The following is a 23,382-nucleotide window of genomic DNA, read 5'->3' as shown; positions in this document are numbered from 1 at the left end:
GGTAAGATCAATTCTATGGAGAACTACCGACCTATAGCTTTAGCTAGTATTTTGTCAAAGGTCTTAGAAAGGATATTATTGAATAGGTTGGAGGAGTTTGCTTTGACCTCTGACAACCAATATGATTTTAAATCTAAACATGGCACTGACGTGCATTTTTGCACTAAAGGAGATTTTAGATTTGCATAATAGACACAATACCACATTATTTATGTTTTATTGATGCCTCAAAGGCATTTGATCGTGGTAATCATGAGAAGTTGTTTCATAAGTTACACAACAGAGGAGTACCAAAATACCTAATTAGAATACTTGTCTATTGGTATGGGCATCAGTCAATGTATGTGAAATGGGGTAACACTATGTCTGATGCATTTAATGTTGGTAATGCAGTCAGGCAGGGAAGTGTATTGTCCCCTTACCTCTTTAACATCTATATGGATGAACTGTCAAAGCTGTTTAAACAGTTGTAAAACAGGATGTATGGTTGGTGACCGCATAATCAATCACCTGATGTATGCAGATGATTTGGTGGTCTTCTGTCCATACAGTGCTGGTCTTCAGCAGTTATTAAGGATATGTTCCCAGTATGGGTATGCCTTTGACATTAAATATAATGCCAGAAAAAGTAATATCATGATTGTTAGAAGTAAGGCAGATAAGACGTTGATGACTCCTGACTTCTCCCTGTCTGGCACAGTTCTTAACATAAGTAATGAGGTTAAGTACTTGGGGCATTTCATACAAGAGGACCTGTCTGATGACCGTGACATTTATAGACAGTATTGTATGATGAATGCACAAGCAAATATGCTGATCAGAAAATTTGGTATGTGTTCATTTTCTGTAAAAATAGCACTTTTTAGAGCTTTCTGTATCCCAATGTACACTGCCCATTTGTGGTGGCGATATAAAAAAAAGCAGTTTATAGGAACTCTATGTGGCATACAATGATGGTATGAGGTTACTGCTCAAAGTGAATAGATGGAGTAGTGCTATCCATTTGTTTGTAAATGCTGATGTACCCACATGTCCTGCTGTGCTCAGGAATCTTATGTATAGATGTATGTGTAGACTTACTGTGTCATGCAACAGCATAATTGTAATGCTAGTGAATCCTGCAATGAGTACAGTCAGATTCACTTCAAGATTATGGAATCATTGGCGTCACAGTTTATATGTGACGTTTTACGAATAATGTCATGTACTGTAGTTTTTTACATCTTATTATCTTATTTATTTATACTTTTTTGTATGATTGTATATGTTTTTATGGACCTTTTTGTGTCTGGAATAAAGATTGATGATGATGATGATTTGCAATGCCTTTGTTTCTAAATCTAAATCTGCTTGAGACTTTATATCATGTGCAATGTTATGACAAAGTTGATTGAATTTTATTTATCACCAACATTCTCATGTGGATGTTAACCTGTACATGATGACTTATGATGATGATTATTTGCTGCAGGAGCTGCGTCTGGATGACGGGCGGTTTCAGCGGCACTTCCATCTCTCCAGGACCCAGTTTGAGGACCTCCTGTCCCGTTCGCGCGGGCACATGTGAACAATTTAAAAAAAAAAAAAAGGCTGCCGCTGCAGTTCCTCGCTCATCCCTCCAACTCTGTCATAATTGTGTTATAACCCAGTCACCATTTGTTTTATTATACATCTGTGTAGTTAATAAATAAAATAATCTTCACGGATGATTCGTCCGCGCACGCACGTGGAAAAAAAAAAACTGGCTGCTGCCGCTGCTCGCTCTCCCCTCAAACTCTGTCATAATTGTGAAATAAAGGACAAAACGGACATAAGTCCTGCTCACAGGCTGGCTGCCAGAGACAGGACATGTCCACGTCAAGTATAAACTCCAGACACCTCCACGTCACTACATATCCAGTCCCTGATTGGTCATCGCGACGCGACAAGATGAAAAAGGTCAGATTTTTCAACTTGGGGAAGAGGGCAACGTGACATCGCGCCACAAATGCAGCAAACGTTTAAAATCGCTTCATTCGCATCCATCGCATAGTACTGCGTGGCTTGGGCTTTTGTGGCGCCACAACGTGTCCTTCCATAGGGATTACATGGCAACCTGTCACCACCGTTGCTCGCGTGTTGTCCGGTGTGAACGCGGCATAAAAGAGACAGATTTGTGAACAATATTTGTAATTTCTACCTGGTTAAAGAAACGTTATTATATTATTATTATTGGAGAAATTAGGGGAGGTGATGGTCTCGTGGTTAAGCGTTGGGCTTGAGACCAGAGGCTCCTCGGTTCAAATCCCAGCCTGACCGGAAAAATCACTAAGGGCCCTTGGGCAAGGTCCTGAATCCCCTGGTTTCTCCCGGTGTGTAGTGAGTACCTTGTATGGCAGCACCCTGACATCCGGGTGAATGTGAAGCATTATTGTAAAGCGCTTTGAGCATCTGATGCAGATGGACGAGCGCTATATAAATGCAGTCCAAAAAGTGTGCTGTGGTCTGAGTCCACATTTCAAATTGTTTTTGGAAATCATGGACATTGTGTCCTCCAGACAAAAGAGGAAAAGACCATCCAGATTGTTACCAGCGCCAAGTTCAAAAGCCAGCATCTGTGATGGTATGGGGGTGTGTTAGTGCCCATTGCACGGGCAACTTACATATCTGTAATGGCACCATCAATGCTGAAAGGTACATTCAGGTTTTGGAGCAACACATGCTGCCATCCAAGCAACGTCTTTTTCAGGGACGTCCCTGCTTATTTCAGCAAGACAATGCCAAGCCACATTCTGCACGTGTTACAACAGCGTGTCTTCGTAGTAAGAGTGCGGGTACTAAACTGGCCTGCCTGCAGTCCAGACCTGTCGCCCATTGAAAATGTGTGGCGCATTATGAAGTGCAAAATACGAGAGACCATGGACTGTTGAACAACTGAAGTCGTACATGAAGCAAGAATAGGAAAGAATTCCACCTACAAAGCTTCAACAATTAGTGTCCTCAGTTCCCAAACGCTTATTGAGTGTTGTTAGAAGGAAAGGTGATGTAACACAGTGGTAAACATACCACTGTCCCAGCTTTTTTGAAACGTTTTGCAGGCATCCATTTCAAAATGAGCAAATATTTGCACATAAACAATAAGGTTTATCAGATTGAACATTAAATATCTTGTCTTTGTGGTGTATTCAATTGAATATAGGTTGAAGAGGATTTGCAAATCATTGTATTCTGTTTTTATTTACATTTTACACAACGTCCCAACTTCATTGGAATTGGGGATCTGTGTCAGGTAGGCAGGTCTCAAAAACTAAATGCCCATGCTGGAAGGAGACAAGTGAGGGAAGCCACCAAGACACAACTCTGAAAGAACTTTTGGCTTATGTGGGTGTGAGTGGAGAAACTATGAATGGTGCAACATTTTTATTTTTATCTTCATTTTACATGTAGTCCCAACTTATTCTGATTTGTGGTTGTTTTCTGTTGCATTTCTGAAATTATAGAACTGCTATAAAGAAAAGTATTAACACCTTGTTGTTCTTTAAAACTTTGTAGAATGAATGTAAACACCAAACTCTTATAAAGAAGGAAAAATTAGACAGACGTGCAAGAAACTTTTAGTGTGATGATGGAATTCATCCTGCTTTTTTTCTCCTCCTCATTCACGTTTTGCGCTTGAACATAAAACAACTACATTAACTCACGATCTAGAATAAATAATAAAAAAAATAAAATCTTATTAAAGTTCGGAGTTCTCACCTCATTAATGTCTCATTGAGACACTGCTACGTTCAGCACCCCCCGCCTGTGTGAGTATGCAGAGCAGCTCTGCACACACAGACACAGAGGGAGCTTGTTTAAAAACTCTGCATTTTATATGGCTTTCAGCAAGCTGGTCACGGCTTTTTCTGCTGTCTTTTTCAAAAATTGACTGTCCAAATCAAAGCTGGACAGCTCGTAATCCAAAACTCTGTTATCTCCGAATGGCTCAACTATTTAAGGTGCAAGTTTGAAAAGAAATCGTCAGACTTGTGAACATTTTTAATCACAAGACCGACAAGATTTTTAACTAGACATTGGTCTAGGAGGGGAAAATATCTACTAGACATAGGCCAAAAATTACTGGTCCGCGGCCTTAGACCAATGGATTTCTCTACCCGTTTTGTCCAAATGCAACTCAAGAATAACTGAGCCGAGGATACTGGTAATAAAAATTATATATTTCAAAAGCATTTTGAGATTTTTCACTGACCTTCTAATCGAGCTGCTCGCTCTTTGCGTCGCTCCTCAGCCCTCCTCTCCCGCTCCTTCAGCTCTCGTTGCTCCTTTTGCTGTTCGCGTAGCTTTCGATCTCTCTCTCGCTGGCGTTCCAGCTGTTCCAGACGGTCCCTGTGGTCCAAAAACAAAGACAATCACATCAAGAGGCATATCAGGGCAGATACGGACACTTTAGCTTGTTATTTATTTTGTGTTTACAATGAACACTGCAGGTGGGTCACTCCATATCAGATCACCTGACAGAATAATTTCCCAGGTCACCCTTTCTGATTCCTCTACAATTCACAGGTGCTCCCACTCCAAATATATTGACAAAGACTAAATACAAGGTCTGCATCTATAAAGGTTTCTTTTTAATTTATGGCAGATAAACAAACCTTTCCATCCAACTTCCAACATTCATAGCTCCTTTGATATGCCATGGACAACTTTGAAACACTGTGACGAAAAATCCTATCAGATTATGTATTGTATGTAGTGTATTTTTCCTGATACACAGCTCTGAAAATTAATGAAAATGCAAACTGTAACAACATGATGCCTCTTACTTAGCACAGTAGGCTATATGGCAGAAGTAAAACTTTTACGTGTCCACTGGGCCAGTGTCACATACTAAGATGACCCCCATACCAGATTTGTATATTCACAATCTGTGAATGCCACATCCGTCACACCACTGAACCACATTGGGTCCTGGATGACATCTACCCAAGCACACAACCAATCACTGATCCATCTCCACCTTTCCAAAATAACCATCTACCTGCCACAGCCAGGTGAAAGGCGGGCACCGTCTTAACAGTCTCCAACTGCTGGGGTCCTCAACACTTATGTGCTTGATCATGCATAGAGAAACACGCCATATGGTCATGTCATAGCTGAAGCTCCCTTACAATGCAAATGAAACTCCGCATGTGAGTCTCCCAAAGTAACCACACATTTGACAGTCATTTAAGCAGTACCCAAGGATCCCACCACAAGAGACATATACCAAACACATCCAGTTGTCACTTTCAATCTCTTGGTTTTGTAAATCTACTTATTAACCATCACAAACACAGAGAGAGAGCTCCTTATTGCATTATTGTTATCTTAATATTTAATAAATAATTTCCCAGTCTCATTGTAAACTTATACATTTTGGTCAAGTTGACGTTAAGCCCCTTCTAACTTTCACACATGCATCCTGGAAGATCATGGCATATAACAATGACAAACTTGCATGTGGGTTTCCCACAAATATGATCTAGCTTATGGTCTAATGATATGTCGCAGTGGACTTGTACTATGTGATGTGATGTGATGTTGCACACATTTTGATGGCATAATAAACCAGATTTGTATCATGTGATGTGCAAAAACCTATCTGCAGACTGCAGCACACCTTGGTGCTTCCGAAATCGCACTGGTGATGTGATGGCATGTACAACAATGTTATAGGCTCCGCAGAAGTGCAAGAGATTAACAAAGCATGTCAAAATTTGAGACAGAAAAGCAGAATTTTGGAAATGTTGAAAATCCCACCATGGTTAAAACAACATCATGGCACAATGATGGAATATCCAGGATGTTTTTAAAAGTAAGATCAAACTGTGACCTTCTGGGATGCTTATCCATGAAAATGAAAATGTGGCTTATGGTCAGCGAATATTTGTTAGTGGCCCACTGGTCTGGTTGTTAGAAAAGTTAATGTCAAAGCTTTCTGAGTCACAAAGTTTCAACGTTAGAATGAAAGGTTCCTTTGGCAAAATGTTTGAAAATTAAAGTTTCAAAAGGCCATAGCTTAAAACCCAGAGATGCAGAACTAATATGTATGACTTGAGACCTCCTGGGTGATTTGTTATGGAATGATCCAGGTATCATGCACAACTTCTTTAGATGCTGCACTGTCACAAGGAGCTGCAGTGTCGAGTGTGTGTGAGACAGGTGAGTTTGTGTGTGTGTGCTAGGGGTGGCACAATACATGTATTTGTATTTGAACCGTACAGTTCACACGTGAGGGTTCTGTGCACAGAACTGTACACCAGGGCTGTGAAATGAAAATTGTGCAATCCGAGGAAAATTTGCAGGTAGTCTGGAACCAGGGTCTAAATTAATTTTGTATATAATGATCTCAGAAAAAGTGCATATTCATGAAGACTGAAAAGACTGTTAAAGCATTTCAAAACCACAGCTTGCAGAATATTTTGAAAATCATGGTAAAATATCAATAACGTGCCTTATAGTAAAAAAGTCACATATTCTTGTGTAAATTCCTGTAATTCCATTCAAAGCCACGTCTCTTTTTTTCCAAAGAAAGAAAGTCTAGGTGTATAAAAAGTCCCATAATCTCGTCTGAAATCATGTTTGAACAAATATTTATTTTCCATGGGAGAGAAAAATTCTTACAGTGTTTCCTGATGGTACAAGATGCAGTTCATTTTTTCCGTCTCTTTTATCTTTCAGATGTGTTCATGAAGACGAACTTTAAATTCAAGCCAACGACAATTCCACAGATTCTTCTGCTCCTATTAAACTTTTTCAAACTGTCTTTCCTGCCATCTTCTTGCTGTCCAACATCGCTCTATGACACAGACATACTGCAAAATTCTTCTTTTATAAACTTGAGAGCTCTAAAACTACGCAATGTCTACATGCTATGTTTAGCGTAATAACAGTGTTTTGGATCAGGCACACAGCATCTACACAGATCAGTGTGATTTATAAAACTTGCACAATGACGTAAAAAAAAAAAAAAAAAAAAAAAAAAAGAACATTTTGCGATAGGCATTTAAAAAACTCAGTGATGATCAAGATTACAGAGTACAAAACTAACACCACCCATGATGAAATCTGCAGTATTCCGCTGATCCGTGGAGTGTTCACAGCCCTGGTACGCAGAATACACTGTTCGACTTCGCACACACGTGGGTGTTTGTTTCCATAAGTCACCAACAGTTCAGTGAATAAATAGCGTTGCTCGTGTCCATAGACTGTGTCCCTCTAGTTTCATGCTCTGTGCAGGAACGTGGGACAGCCCCCTCAGCGCAGGAGGTGGGGTCAGCTCCCTCGGCCTGCTATCTGTGTATGAGGCAATCAGAGGAAACACCCAGTTGAATTCATCCACCACATTATTCCACCCAGAAACTTTGGAAGCATAAATGGATTTGGTTAATTTACCCCTTTCCTCCGAAATATGAACCTAAAAGTGAAAGTGTATGATCTGCATTTATGTCCCTGGATAAGGTCAGTTCAATTATTTGAGCTTAGAAAGACAACGTCACCAATTTATGACAAAGGTTGATGTTTTATGGGAATTAGTGGAAAAATTCTCCGATGACATGGCTGCCAAATACCGACACTGCATACAATGATTTCCAATCTGGACAGACTGAGGTTTTATGAGATGTTGTCATTTGCGTAAAAACAAAATGGAATTTAAAATGTACAAAATATTGAAGGTGGTTTGGCTTGACACATCGCTTGACATAAATCCAAAACAAACAAACAACAAAAAAAAAAACAATGCCCTGCACAGTAAATTCATCCAGCACAAATGACAAGACATGTAATTCAATTCATAAAACATGAATGAAAAGAGAAAGTTTACATTAACACTTTGTGTCACAGTGCTAAAGTGTCTGACAGCAGCACCCTGCTGTTCAAAGATTAAAGTTATTGTAGCAAGATTTGAAGAATTTTCCAAAATCTTATTCCGAACTGTGATATCTAAACTGAGGTGCGCACCGAACTGTGACTTCTGTGTATCGTGACACCCCTAGTGTGTGTGTGCGCGTGTGTGTGTTTGTATGTATAGTGGGGCCAACAAGTATTTAGTCAGCCCCTGATTGTGCAAGTTCTCCTACTTAGAAAAATGAGAGAGGATTGTCATTTTCAACATAGGTACACTTCAACTATGAGAGACAAAATGAGAAAAAAAAAATCACATTGTAGGATTTTTAAAGAATTTATTTGGAAATTATGGTGGAAAATAAGTATTTGGTCACCCACAAACAAGCAAGATTTCTGGCTCTCACAGACCTGTAACTTCTTCTTTAAGAAACGCTTCTGTCCTCCACCTGTTACCTGTATTAATGGCACCTGTTTGAGCTCATTATCTGTATAAAAGACACCTGTCCACAGCATCAAACAGTCAGACTACAAACTCAACCATGGCCAAGACCAAAGAGCTGTCGAAGGACACCAGGAAGAAAACTGTAGATGTGCACCAGGCTGGGAATAGTGAATCTACAATAGTCAAGCACGTTGGTGTGAATAAATCAACTGTGGGAGCAATTGTAAGAAAATAGAAGACATACAAGACCATTGATAATCTCCCTCGATCTGGGGCTCCACGCAAGATGTCATCCCGTGGGGTCCAAATGATCATGAGAACGGTGAACAAAAATCCCAGAACTACACAGAGGGACCTGATGGATGACCTGCAGAGAGCTGGGACCAAAGTAACAAAGGCTACACACTATGCAGAGAGGGACTGAAATCCTGCAGTGCCAGACGTGTCCCCCTGCTTAAGCCAGTACATGTCGAGGCCTGTCTGAGGTTTGCCAGAAAGCACATGGATGATCCAGAAGAAGACTGGGAGAATATGATGTGGTCAGATGAAACCAAAATAGAACATTTTGGTAAAAACTCAACTCGTCATGTTTGGAGGAAGAATGCTGAGTTGCATCCCAAGAACATCATACCTACTGTGAAGCATGGGGGTGGAAACATCATGCTTTGGGGCTGTTTTTCTGCAAAGGGGACAGGACGACTGATCTGTGTTAAGGGAAGAATGAACGGGGCCATGTATCGTTAGATTTTAAACCAAAACCTCCTTCCATCAGTGACAGCATTGAAGATGCAACATGGCTGGGTCTTCTAGCATGACAATGATCCCAAACACACCACTTGGGCAACAAAGGAGTGGCTCCGTAAAAAGCATTTCAAGGTCCTGGAGTGGCCAAGCCAGTCTCCAGACCTCAACCCCATAGAAAATTTGTTGAGGGAGTTGAAAGTCCATGTTACCCAGTGACAGCCCCAAAACATCACTGCTCTAGAGGAGATCTGCATGGATGAATGGACCAAAATACCAGCTACAGTGTGTGCAAACCTGGTGAAGACTTACAGGAAATGTTTAACCTCTGTCACTGCCAACAAAGATTATGTTAAGTATTGAGCTGAACTTTTGTTATTGACCAAATACTTATTTTCCACCATCATTTACAAATAAATTCTTTAAAAATCCTACAATGTGATTTTCTGGATGTTTTCTCTCATTTTGTCTCTCATAATTGAAGTGTACCTATGATGAAAATTACAGACCTCTCTCATCTTTCTAAGTAGGAGAACTTGCACAATTAGGGGCTGACTAAATACTTTTATGCCCCACTGTGCGTGTGTGTGTATATATATATATATATATATATATATATATATATATATTTTTTTTTTTTTTTTTTTTTTTTTTTGTGGCCAGCCAAAGGCACACCTGTGCAATAATAATCATGTTGTCTAATCTGCATGTTGATATGCCACACTTGTGAGGTGGGATGGATCTTATCTTGGCCAAGGAGAAATACAAAACACAAATTTAGACAGATTTGTGAACAATATTTGAGAGAAATAGGTGTTTTGTGTATTAGATCTAATGTTCGTTCCTTCATTGGAAATTTCAAACTGTTGAAAAATGTGAACAAATCCTGATGACAACCTCAATTCGTCTGTAATCCATTTTGCTTTTTGTCTTGATGGTTCCTCATTGTTCATGTAGTTCCCATACCGTCAGCATTCCGTTTGGTTGTCGTCCAACTTCGTCAAACCTCCCAAGTCTGACGTCTTGCACAAACATTGACAATATCTGAACGGATCAATCACTAAAGCTCAGACGAGCTGAACATGACGAGCAATATTTTCATACAGAAACAATAGTGGCAAGAACGTTTTATCAACTACTACTATTTACCACTATGTAACTATTTACACACGTTCCAGCCATCTCTGGCTGCAACATGCGTGTGCGCACACATGGTTGTGAAGGAAAACCTGCTGTCAAGACAACCAGATCTCGCACCTGCAGGTGGAAGAGCACAGGCTGGATGCAGAAATGATCACAGGCTGGCGCTCGGTCTGATACCCTCTGTTAAGTCACATCATCATGAATGTTTTGTTTTGATTTTGTTTAAAGCGTCAAGGTCACCATTCGCTTTGTTTTTCTTTTGTTAGTTTCACTTTTATTTCATTCTTTTATGAGCTCTGGACAAGCAGGCTTTTTTGGTGATGGGAGAAGTGCAGGCTCATTTGTCCACTTTTTCTCAAAGATTTGTGACTTTTTTCCTGCGTTCAGCTATTGCCGTGTGCCCGGGCCCTGAATCTATGTACACAGTATGGAGTCTGCTGTTTAGGCATATTCTAGTTCGTTATTTAATAATTGCAGATTAATTATCACACATGGATTGGAATATTTGAGTGCACAAACACAGCACTAACTCTGATGTTTGGGAAAACTCCCGCTTTGGTGGCAGATTTCTTTTGTATGTGGAACGTACAAAAAAAGCTCAAAGTTCTGATGCTATCATGATCCCTTGTATTATGAATGCTTTAAGTGTGACTGACTCAATTTTAAACAAATGCTTAAGGTAATTAAGCCCCATTACTAAGTCCCACCCCTCCCCCATTTATTTAAAACAAAAAAATAAGTTTAATGTTGTGTTTCTCGTTTCCATTCTCATGAAAATGAATGGAATCATGATTTTTCAGTATGTAAGTTGCAACGGACTGTAAGTCGCAGGACCTCTCAAATTGGTATGTGACGGTATGTGAAGCAGAGTTGTAGTCTTACACACCTCTCTGCAGCTTCTCTCCCCTGCCATCTTCTCATTACCCCATCCCCGTAGAGACGGTGCCTGCTCCCAGACCACCAATAACCAGCAAAAATCTATTTAAGTATAAAAATTCAAAAAGAAAAAAATAATATAGCACCTTCAACTGCACCACAGACTAAAACAGTTAAATGTGGTCTATTAAACATTAGGTCTCTCTCTTCTAAGTCCCTGTTGGTAAATGATATAATAATTGATCAACATATTGATTTATTCTGCCTTACAGAAACCTGGTTACAGCAGGATGAATATGTTAGTTTAAATGAGTCAACACCCCCGAGTCACACTAACTGTCAGAATGCTCGTAGCACGGGCCGGGGCGGAGGATTAGCAGCAATCTTCCATTCCAGCTTATTAATTAATCAAAAACCCAGACAGAGCTTTAATTCATTTGAAAGCTTGACTCTTAGTCTTGTCCATCCAAATTGGAAGTCCCAAAAAACAGTTTTATTTGTTATTATCTATCGTCCACCCGGTCGTTACTGTGAGTTTCTCTGTGAATTTTCAGACCTTTTGTCTGACTTAGTGCTTAGCTCAGATAAGATAATTATAGTGGGCGATTTTAACATCCACACAGATGCTGAGAATGACAGCCTCAACACTGCATTTAATCTATTATTAGACTCTATTGGCTTTGCTCAAAATGTAAATGAGTCCACCCACCACTTTAATCATATCTTAGATCTTGTTCTGACTTATGGTATGGAAATAGAAGACTTAACAGTATTCCCTGAAAACTCCCTTCTGTCTGATCATTTCTTAATAACATTTACATTTACTCTGATGGACTACCCAGCAGTGGGGAATAAGTTTCATTACACTAGAAGTCTTTCAGAAAGCGCTGTAACTAGGTTTAAGGATATGATTCCTTCTTTATGTTCTCTAATGCCATATACCAACACAGTGCAGAGTAGCTACCTAAACTCTGTAAGTGAGATAGAGTATCTCGTCAATAGTTTTACATCCTCATTGAAGACAACTTTGGATGCTGTAGCTCCTCTGAAAAAGAGAGCTCTAAATCAGAAGTGCCTGACTCCGTGGTATAACTCACAAACTCGTAGCTTAAAGCAGATAACCCGTAAGTTGGAGAGGAAATGGCGTCTCACTAATTTAGAAGATCTTCACTTAGCCTGGAAAAAGAGTATGTTGCTCTATAAAAAAAGCCCTCCGTAAAGCTAGGACATCTTTCTACTCATCACTAATTGAAGAAATAAGAACAACCCCAGGTTTCTTTTCAGCACTGTAGCCAGGCTGACAAAGAGTCAGAGCTCTATTGAGCTGAGTATTCCATTAACTTTAACTAGTAATGACTTCATGACTTTCTTTGCTAACAAAATTTTAACTATTAGAGAAAAAATTACTCATAACCATCCCAAAGACGTATCGTTATCTTTGGCTGCTTTCAGTGATGCCGGTATTTGGTTAGACTCTTTCTCTCCGATTGTTCTGAGTTATTTTCATTAGTTACTTCATCCAAACCATCAACATGTTTATTAGACCCCATTCCTACCAGGCTGCTCAAGGAAGCCCTACCATTATTTAATGCTTCGATCTTAAATATGATCAATCTATCTTTGTTAGTTGGCTATGTACCACAGGCTTTTAAGGTGGCAGTAATTAAACCATTACTTAAAAAGCCATCACTTGACCCAGCTATCTTAGCTAATTATAGGCCAATCTCCAACCTTCCTTTTCTCTCAAAAATTCTTGAAAGGGTAGTTGTAAAACAGCTAACTGATCATCTGCAGAGGAATGGTCTATTTGAAAAGTTTCAGTCAGGTTTTAGAATTCATCATAGTACAGAAACAGCATTAGTGAAGGTTACAAATGATCTTATGGCCTCGGACAGTGGACTCATCTCTGTGCTTGTTCTGTTAGACCTCAGTGCTGCTTTTGATACTGTTGACCATAAAATTTTATTACAGAGATTAGAGCATGCCATAGGTATTAAAGGCACTGCGCTGCGGTGGTTTGAATCATATTTGTCTAATAGATTACAAGTTGTTCATGTAAATGGGGAATCTTCTTCACAGACTAAAGTGAATTATGGAGTTCCACAAGGTTCTGTGCTAGGACCAATTTTATTCACTTTATACATGCTTCCCTTAGGCAGTATTATTAGACGGCATTGCTTAAATTTTCATTGTTACGCAGATGATACCCAGCTTTATCTATCCATGAAGCCAGAGGACACACACCAATTAGCTAAACTGCAGGATTGTCTTACAGACATAAAGACATGGATGACCTCTAATTTCCTGCTTTTAAACTCAGATAAAACTGAAGTTATTGTACTTGGCCCCACAAATCTTAGAAACATGGTGTCTAACCAAATCCTTACTCTGGATGGCATTACCCTGACCTCTAGTAATACTGTGAGAAATCTTGGAGTCATTTTTGATCAGGATATGTCATTCAAAGCGCATATTAAACAAATATGTAGGACTGCTTTTTGCATTTACGCAATATCTCTAAAATTAGAAAGGTCTTGTCTCAGAGTGATGCTGAAAAACTAATTCATGCATTTATTTCCTCTAGGCTGGACTATTGTAATTCATTATTATCAGGTTGTCCTAAAAGTTCCCTAAAAAGCCTTCAGTTAATTCAAAATGCTGCAGCTAGAGTACTAACGGGGACTAGAAGGAGAGAGCATATCTCACCCATATTGGCCTCTCTTCATTGGCTTCCTGTTAATTCTAGAATAGAATTTAAAATTCTTCTTCTTACTTATAAGGTTTTGAATAATCAGGTCCCATCTTATCTTAGGGACCTCGTAGTACCATATCACCCCAATAGAGCGCTTCGCTCACAGACTGCAGGCTTACTTGTAGTTCCTAGGATTTGTAAGAGTAGAATGGGAGGCAGGGCCTTCAGCTTTCAGGCTCCTCTCCTGTGGAACAAGCTCCCAATTCAGATCAGGGAGACAGTCACCCTCTCTACTTTTAAGATTAGGCTTAAAACTTTCCTTTTTGCTAAAGCTTATAGTTAGGGCTGGATCAGGTGACCCTGAACCATCCCTTAGTTATGCTGCTATAGACGTAGACTGCTGGGGGGTTCCCATGATGCACTGTTTCTTTCTCTTTTTGCTCTGTATGCACCACTCTGCATTTAATCATTAGTGATCGATCTCTGCTCCCCTCCACAGCATGTCTTTTTCCTGGTTCTCTCCCTCAGCCCCAACCAGTCCCAGCAGAAGACTGCCCCTCCCTGAGCCTGGTTCTGCTGGAGGTTTCTTCCTGTTAAAAGGGAGTTTTTCCTTCCCACTGTAGCCAAGTGCTTGCTCACAGGGGGTCATTTTGACCGTTGGGGTTTTACATAATTATTGTATGGCCTTGCCTTACAATATAAAGCGCCTTGGGGCAACTGTTTGTTGTGATTTGGCGCTATATAAAAAAATTGATTGATTGATTGATTGACTTATACTCTGGAAAATATGGTACAAATCGCACCCAAGTATATGTCGCACCTTTTTCTCTGTATGTGGAACTCGCTTTTTTGGGTTTGAGTTTAACAACGAACAGGAGATGAGCGTAACGCATGTGCACATCACAGCATGTGCTGTTAATTAACATAAGCATATTTAAATTCCGAAAATAAATAAGACGGACAAATAAATGTGTGATGGACAGCATACTGGATGTTACCTGAAGCAAACGAATACGGATTCCTGACCACCTGTATCTGAAACACTACAATAAAAACATGAGTTAATTTGATTTTGCTTTTGTTTTGTTTTTAATCAGCTTTTTAATTTGGGATTTTTGTGCATTATTGTTGCATACTTTTAATAACTGAGCTTATTTTGTTTAGTGTATTGATTCCTGGGACAGCTCTGTATAGTTATTATTAATAATGAATGAGTGATTTTTTACCATACAGGTCAACCCAAGTTCTAGTCACACGACCTCCCAAACTAGTAAAAAACAAACAAACCAACAAACAAAATTGCAACCTATACTCTAGAAAATATGGTAAGTGCTTTTTAAACTAACAGTGACAGCCACAGCAAAACTTGTGACAGACTGAACCTCAGTTCAGTGTGTCATAATTATTACACACTACAAGTGAAAACTACTTCTTAAATGAAAATTATGAGCTAGTGTGAGTAAAGAAAGGCTGCAAGGTATTGACACGAAGTCAGAAATGTGCAGCTGTGTGCGAAACAAGGACAAAAAAGGTGAAGGATTTCAATCATCTCAGCAAATGTCACGATGAGCAGCAGGACATAATGTGTTCCTTTTTTACTGCAGTGACTGTGTGATATGTTGACAATAATTCTGCTATTCTTTAACACGTGACAGAGTTTAATTTGTAAGAGTGACGTCAGTGTTTTCTTGGTAAATAGTAAGCATGTATCTGAGAGTGAAAGACAAGCACATAAGCTAAGTCAATGTACCATCTACACGACCAAATGCATCACTGACATATTAACATTAAGACATTACTGCAGTGTGTAGCTGGTGTGACCTGAACACCTCTGATCTGCTCAGACATCAAATTTTCATGACCCCCCCCCCCCAAAAAAAACCCCTACAAATCCCACACCTTAAGGCCCGGTCAAACGAAACAAGAAATTTGGACTTTCGTTGGCATCGTTTAACCTTCGTGCAGCTTCGTTCCTGCAGCTGGCACTTCGTCAGGATTTTTAAACTGTTGAAAAATTTGAAGGAATGCCACCGAACACCTCAATTCATCAGTATTTCGTTTTGCTGTAGTTCAGGGGTCGGCAACCTATAGCACGGCGGCATAATCACTGGCACGCACAACACTGGACCAGCATCAGCAAAAAAAAAAAAAAAAAAAAAAAAAAAAAAAACTGAGTGACAGCATGATCTTCCAACCGCATTCGCTCCACAGCGCTCTGCACCCAGCTCCCGCCTACTTTCCCAGAGACCCATGTGTAAAATTAGCCTAGCGTGCATCAAAATCAAACTTATCTTAGCTGCTTTTGTCGCCAAGCTTGCAGTATTCTCAGGTGACATTGCGTCCTCCACCTTCCGCTACTTCCGACACTTGAGGGAGTTGTCCTCACAACGCAACATCAGCACCGCTGAAATAGCCAAATACATGCGTGAGCTGGAGGCGGAGTTCACGACCCGCTTTGTGGATTTTAAATGGTACGGTCCGATGTTCTCCTTCTTGATCAAGCCTGACAGCTTTGATGGACATGACCTGGACGCAGCTCTGATTGACTGGATGGATGTACAGGACGTGGAGATGCAGCTGATAGAGCTGAAGAGCTCATCACTGTGGGTGACGAAGTTTGCAGAGCTCCGAAAGCAGTTGGAATCCACCCCTGTGCAACAGCACGGAGCCTGCATCCTCGCATGCTGGATGTCTGCACCAGATAAGTTCAGCTGTCTCAAGAATATTGCATTGGCCCTCTTGTCAGTGTTCGGCTCAACATACCTGTGTGAGCAGGTATTTTCGCACATGAAAAGTGTGCTCAGCCCCATCCGCAGACGTTTGATGACGGACCATTCTGAGGCATGTTTACAATTAAAAGTGACAAACTACGAACCCCAGATAAAAAAGCTCAGCCAAGAAAAGCAAGGACAGGGATCACACTGACTGGTAGGCAAGACATATTAATTGAGACATAGCCTATGATTCATTTTAGTCTCAGCCCACACTGATTAGTTAAATACGTTGCTGTTTGCTTATATAAAATGTGTGGCCGTTTCGTTTGTGATGCATTTTTATTCGTCATTGGCCTTTGTTAAAATGATTTATGAGAGGTTTATTTAATTGTTGATTCATAAGATGTTAATAATAAGAAGAATTTTATATATATAAAAAAGATTAATACAGTAAGATTATATGTATAATGGCGCGCGCGCGCGCGCGCACACACACACGTTTCTTTAATTGTTGATTGATAAGATGTTTATAAGATGTGTTCATAAGAAGAAGAATTTTATAAGATTAATACAGTAAGATTCTATGTATAATGACACACACACACACGGGTGCATGTCATTTTTACCATTATTGTTGATAGTGGCACACTCATTGACTAGAAAATTTGAAATTGGCACTCAATGTCTCAAAGGTTGCCGACCCCTGCTGTAGTTCTTGACAGTTTCTTATCGTTTGCTTAGTTTTTGTAATGTTAGCGTTTAGTTTGACTTCGTTCAACCAGCTCAATGGTTTCATACAGTGCAGAAGCCGGTTTGTGAGCGCTGCTGCTGCTGCGTTCATGTACCATTGGAAATTACAGGGCAAACTCAACTTGTCTGCTTGGATTTTTTTATCTGGGTGGGGGGATTAGCTTCAATGGGCTCAGGCACCTTATATAGGCTAGAATTAATCTTTTGTCTGGATACAATTAATTATTTTGCCACAAGAAACTGCTGAATTTGAAACAACAAAAATTTGTGTAACTTCCAACTGTACGTGAACGCAGCGTCAGCTCCTGCGTGCCCTTATTATTTTTTATTAAATATAACAATCTGAGTGTAGGAATGACAATCTAGCCCTTATGTACATGTGGCAACAGGTAGATGATTATATAAAGAGCTGTTCTGGAAAGCAGAATTCACGTTGTGGATCAGTGGCAGCTGGTGGAAATAACCGCACATGGGGAGTCAATGCGTGGCAGTCACACGGACTGATCAATTTACTGCTCTGATAAATTCAATCATCTTTACACTTATATTTATTCCCCCTTTTGACAGTTTTCTGTTATAAATCAATATATATGGCTTAGCAACGTAATACAGTGATAGAGCAGTCACAACGGCACACCAGTTTTTTTTTTTTTTTTAAATTGGAGCAAGATGGAGTGCACAGCTTGTTGTCAGACAGTGAGGATTCTGACGATGAAGGAGATGAGCCCTCTTTTATTCTGGATGAGGAAGCAGAGCAGGTGGAGCCACCCACACGCGCACAGATCTCCAGTGGGTCGGATCACGCACTTCTGTTTGCAGCTTCTCCAGGACTCAGGCGCTACAGAGCTCCATCCCAGCGCCGAGTTCTGGAACACAGAGATGCAGACACACACTGCTCCAGCAGCAGCTCAAGGCGCATTTCGTTTAAAGTGTCGAGATCAACGTTAGCTTCGGTTCTGTTTTGTTATATGAGTAACATCCTCTTTCTTCCCATTTGCGCTCTTGGTTTGCAGGCTATTCTGTGATAAAGCTTGTTCATCCACCTTTACTCAACGATTTGTGATTTTTTTTTTTACTTTTTTCCCTTCGTTCAGGAATCGTCGTATGCCGTGTGACCGGGCCATTAGCACTTTTAACAAAATCATTGCTGTACCTGCCCGAGCTAGCTGTGTTTCGTGGTGGGTACCTCTCTCTACGTGAATGAGCTCGGGCCTGTTCCCTTCGTTTCTGCCTCTCCCAGTCTCGTCGAGCTTTGTCTTCTTCCCACTGCCGCTTCCTGTGATCGGTCTCTCGCTCTTTGTCTTTCGATCGTGAATGCTTGCCTGATTTAACAGCAAAGGTGATGAGCAAACAGACTGGAAAACATTGTTCAAACACATTTATCTTTAGCAAAAAAGACCACACCTTCTGCTGAGTGACTGCGATGACGTCTTTTGTCTTTTCTCTTCTCCTCTTTTCTGTGGTGAGATTTGTCTTTCCTGGTTATTTGCTGGGGAGGCTTGATTGCTAAAGATTCATCTTCTTCTGCCCTACACGAATAAAAGAAAATAGAGAATTAAAAACAGTAATATGTTTCACTTGATGCATCATTTTCTTAATGTTCTCTCTCACACAGGGGCAAAAAAGTCAACTCTCCTGTCAATACAGAAGGTTCCCAGTTCAACAGAACCGGTGCTCATTCTCAATGTAATATGGAGTTGAGCCAAGAAGGGCATCTGGCAAAAAAAACTTGTGCCAAATCAGCATCCAGGGCCACACTGAATCTGCTGTGGTGACCCTGAGCAAAAAGAGAGAAGCTAAAAAAGCATATTATATTTCAACCCAGTTCAAGTCCACTGTGTATCAAATGACTCTCTGCAAATACGCAGGAGTGCACGGCAACATCAAAAAGGCCCGTGTTGGATTATCCACAATTCCTTTCTTTCCACTGATCAGACGTGATGTAGTCAAAAAAAAATGCAGCAAAGCAGGAGTTAACACCAGCCTTCATGCAGCTGATCATTCCACATGTAGTGAGCGTTCACCTCTTTAACAGCCAACAGAAAGTGCTGAACTGAAAATTTCCCAGGTCCAACTGTAGGTAAAACACAAAAAACAATCTGTACTTGATGCCCGAAGCAAGTTCCATTGGCTCCTCCCATTTTTCCACTTGCCCCAGCAAATCCAGATACCCTTCCTTTAACAACTCCACATTACATGGACAATGGGCAGGGGCGGCCTTGAACTGGGAACCACCTGCTCTGCAAATAAGTGCACTAACTGCTTGGCCGCCATATCTGATGTCCGAAATATCTAAATTGTTACAATGCTCAGGCTGTATTGCTGATGTGGCAATATTAGCAACACACAAACCGATTGTTAACCTGACAACATTGAAGGAAGTCTTGGAGGAGCACATTATGTGCACACAGCCAAGAACATAAGATATAATGCTAAATATTTTGAATCGTAAACTACAGACTGGATTTATTTACTTATTGTGCAAACATTATAATTTGTTACTTCAAGATTAGATGGTATGGTGACACTACGTTAGCCTACGTAATCTAACAGAACAGAGACAGAAGAGAGCAAAACATTATTAACATGAACGCAAAGTCATTCATCTCCAAACAGATTTGGATCTGTCTTTTAAGTGCTTCTGAGGCACGTGCACTTGCGTTTTCTTTTCAGGTAGGGCTGCAATTTTGACCATTTCTGCCACTGAATGAGTTTTAGGTTTCAGTTTCAGGTACCTGTCTTCCACTGAGTCTTCACGTGCGTATGGGGAATTACGAATTGTTATTTCCATCCTTTGATCCCGCAGTTCTCCTTCCTCCGGAGTATCCCGCTTGGCTTCTTGATCATCCGTCTGTGGAGCAGGAGCCTGTGAGAACTGAGCAAGACAAGAAGAGGAGACCATCTGTTAAAGCCACAGAGAAGGTTGATTTAAAAATTCCCACAGGCAGAATAATGCATTCAGGCGTAGACTAACGTGGTTGTACATAAGAAAAAGATGTGCTTGGCATATCTTCAGAGAATGGACAACATAGTCATAGAAGGCCTCGCGATGATGTCACGTGCTGGAGTGCGCCGGTGAGGGGGCCATATTGGTAGGCAGAAAACTCTTATTCATAATATAATATGCATATTTGAAGATGTCACTGTTAAAAGTGTGTACTCGGTGATCCATAACACACTGACGGTGTCGCAGACCAAACGCGCCCCCCCCCCCCCCCCAAAAAAAATTTATTTGTCCGCCCTGCCTTCACTGCACATGCGTCATTTGGGGCCACAGTAACTCACCTGACACAGAGTCTCTATGCCCAAAGCGATCAAAGGGATTAATGTGATTATCGACCATCAGATGACAAAGTATAACCTCTTAAATCATTATAAAGTTAGTTTTAAGCAGAAACAAGGTGACAATGGGTGAGTAGCTACTGACACTTTCAATTGACAGGGGCGTAGTGAAGGTAGCACCAGCAGCTCGTGCTGCTGCGGCGCTCTGATTGCTCCCTCCATCTTTTATGATGAAATAATGCTGAATTTATGTGGAAATGATTGTTGTACTCTGTGCAGCATATTATTCCCTCACATAACCACTGACACATTACTTGTACACCTCCAAAGACTTGAAATCCTTCATGGTCGTCATCTTCCAAGATTTAATTTCTCACAATATCGCTTTCAATCTTCGGGATCAAGGGTTGACAAGTAGTCTGAAGTCATCTTCCCATGCGTTTTCTCACCACACCTGCTTGGAGTTGGAGTTTTCTGCCTACCAGTCTGTGCGCATGTGTGGGAAAGTCGGAAGTAAACAACAACAGCGTTCTCTTCTATTGTCTGTAAAAATACTAAGTTGTAGCACCGCAAACAAAACATCTTAATTCTGATTTTTAAACACTGTTTTCTAAATACTGCTGTCTGATCAAATATATTTTCCCTAACCTTATATTGCACTGTACCAAATTTATAAAGATGAAAACTGCAAACTCAACATTATTGTATTGCTATTTTACTGGAGATATTGTTAAACACTTCTCAAATAAGCATGTATGGGAAAAAAAATGTTGATAATGACACAAAATAAAACTACTGAGCAGCAAATGCAGTGGGGCCAACAAGTATTTAGTCAGTCCCTGATTGTGCAAGTTCTCCTACTTAGAAAGATGCGAGGGGTCTGTAATTTTCAACATAAGTACACTTCAGCTATGGGAGACAAATGAGAAAAAAATCCAGGAAATCACACTGCAGGATTTTTAAAGAATTTATTTGTAAATTATGGTGGAAGATAAGTAATTGGTCACCCACAAACAAGCAAGATTTCTGGCTCTCACAGACCTGTAACTACTTTAAGAAGCTCTTCTGTCCTCCACCTGTTACCTGTATTAATGGCACCTGTTGGAACTCGTTATCTGTATAAAAGGCACCTATCCACAGCATCAAACAGTCAGACTCCCAAACTCAACCATGGACAAGACCAAAGAGCTGTCAAAGGACACCAGGAAGAACATTGTAGACCTACACCAGGCTGGGAAGAGTGACTCTACAATAGTCAAGCAGGTTGGTGTGAATAAATCAACTGTGGAAGCAATTGTAAGAAAATGGAAGACATACAAGACTATTGATAATCTCCCTCGATCTGGGGCTCCATGCAAGATGTCATCCCATGTGGCCAAAATGATCATGAGAATGGTGAGCAAAAATCTCAGAACTACACGGAGGGACCTGATGAATGACCTGCAGAGAGCTGGGACCAAAGTAACAAAGGCTACACACTACGCACAGAGGGACTCAAATCCTGCAGTGCCAGGCGTGTCCCTCTGCTAAAGCCAGTACATGTCAAGGCCCGTCTGAAGTTTGCCAGAGAGCATATGGATGATCCAGAAGAAGACTGGGAGAATATGATGTGGTCAGATGAAACCAAAATAGAACATTTTGGTAAAAACTCAACTCGTCATGTTTGGAGGAAGAATGCTGAGTTGCATCCCAAGAACATCATACCTACTGTGAAGCATGGGGGTGGAAACATCATGCTTTTGGGCTGTTTTTCTGCAAAGGGGACAGGATGACTGATCTGTGTTAAGGGAAGAATGAACGGGGCCATGTATCGTTAGATTTTAAGCCAAAACCCCCTTTCATCAGTGAGAGCATTGAAGATGCAACATGGGTGGGTCTTCTAGCATGACAATGATCCCAAACACAACACTTGGGCAACGAAAGAGTGGCTCCATAAAAAGCATTTCAAGGTCTTGGAGTGGCCGAGCTAGTCTCCAGACCTCAACCCCATAGAAAAGTTGCGGAGGGAGTTGAAAATCCATGTTGCCCAGTGACAGCCCCAAAACATCACTGCTCTAGAGGAGATCTACATGGAGGAATGGTCCAAAATACCAGCTACAGTGTGTGCAAACCTGGTGAAGACTTACAGGAAATGTTTGACCTCTGTCATTGCCAACAAAGATTATGTTAAGTATTGAGTTGAACTTTTGTTATTGACCAAATACTTATTTTCCACCATAATTTACAAATAAATTCTTTAAAAATCCTACAATGTGATTTCCTGGATTTTTTTTTCTCATTTTGTCTCTCATAGTTGAAGTGTACCTATGATGAAAATTACAGACCTCACTCATCTTTCTAAGTAGGAGAACTTGCACAATCAACTGCTTTTTTAGCAATCCTGTGAATCACTAAACTAGTATTTAGTTGTATTACCACAGTTTTTCATGATTTCTTCACATCTGTGAGGCATTAATTTTGTTGGTTTGGAACTAAGATTTTGCCCGTTAACTAGTGTGCTTTGGGTCATTGTCTTGTTGAAACACCCATTTCAAGGGCATGTCCTCTTCAGCATAAGGCAACATGACCTCTTCAATTATTTTGACATATCCAAACTGATCCATGATACCTGGTATGCGATATATAGGCCCAACACCATAGTAAGAAAAACATGCCCATATCATGATGCTTTCACCACCATGCTTCACTGTCTTCACTGTGAACTGTGGCTTGAATTCAGAGTTTGGGGGTCATCTCACAAACTGTCTGCGGCCCTTGAACCCAAAAAGAACAATTTTACTCTCATCAGTCCACAAAATATTCCTCCATTTCTCTTTAGGCCAGTTGATGTGTTCTTTGGCAAATTGTAACCTCTTCTGCACGTCTTTTATTTAACA

At 40.5% G+C, this 23,382-nt stretch overlaps 1 protein-coding gene across 4 annotated transcripts in view; it reads right to left on the bottom strand.

Annotated features, from left to right (window-relative positions):
- Positions 1-23,382, bottom strand: part of cdk11b (cyclin-dependent kinase 11B) — a 121,636-nt gene that overhangs the window by 84,447 nt on the left and 13,807 nt on the right. For 3 of the 4 annotated variants that reach the window (XM_034171934.1, XM_034171931.1, XM_034171935.1), the window contains 4 exons: positions 19,960-20,099; positions 18,628-18,753; positions 18,411-18,548; positions 4,229-4,365 (listed from right to left, as the gene is read on the bottom strand). In XM_034171934.1, coding sequence (XP_034027825.1) covers positions 4,229-4,365; positions 18,411-18,548; positions 18,628-18,753; positions 19,960-20,099 — 541 coding nt within the window. The remainder of the gene's footprint in view (positions 1-4,228; positions 4,366-18,410; positions 18,549-18,627; positions 18,754-19,959; positions 20,100-23,382) is intronic. The other variant, XM_034171932.1, reaches the window with a different exon arrangement.

The sequence above is a fragment of the Thalassophryne amazonica genome, chromosome 6 (assembly GCF_902500255.1).
Source record: "Thalassophryne amazonica chromosome 6, fThaAma1.1, whole genome shotgun sequence".
In the NCBI taxonomy this organism is placed as follows: domain Eukaryota; kingdom Metazoa; phylum Chordata; class Actinopteri; order Batrachoidiformes; family Batrachoididae; genus Thalassophryne; species Thalassophryne amazonica.
Note: the sequence above shows the minus strand (reverse complement) of the source record. Positions and strands in the feature narration are given on the sequence as shown.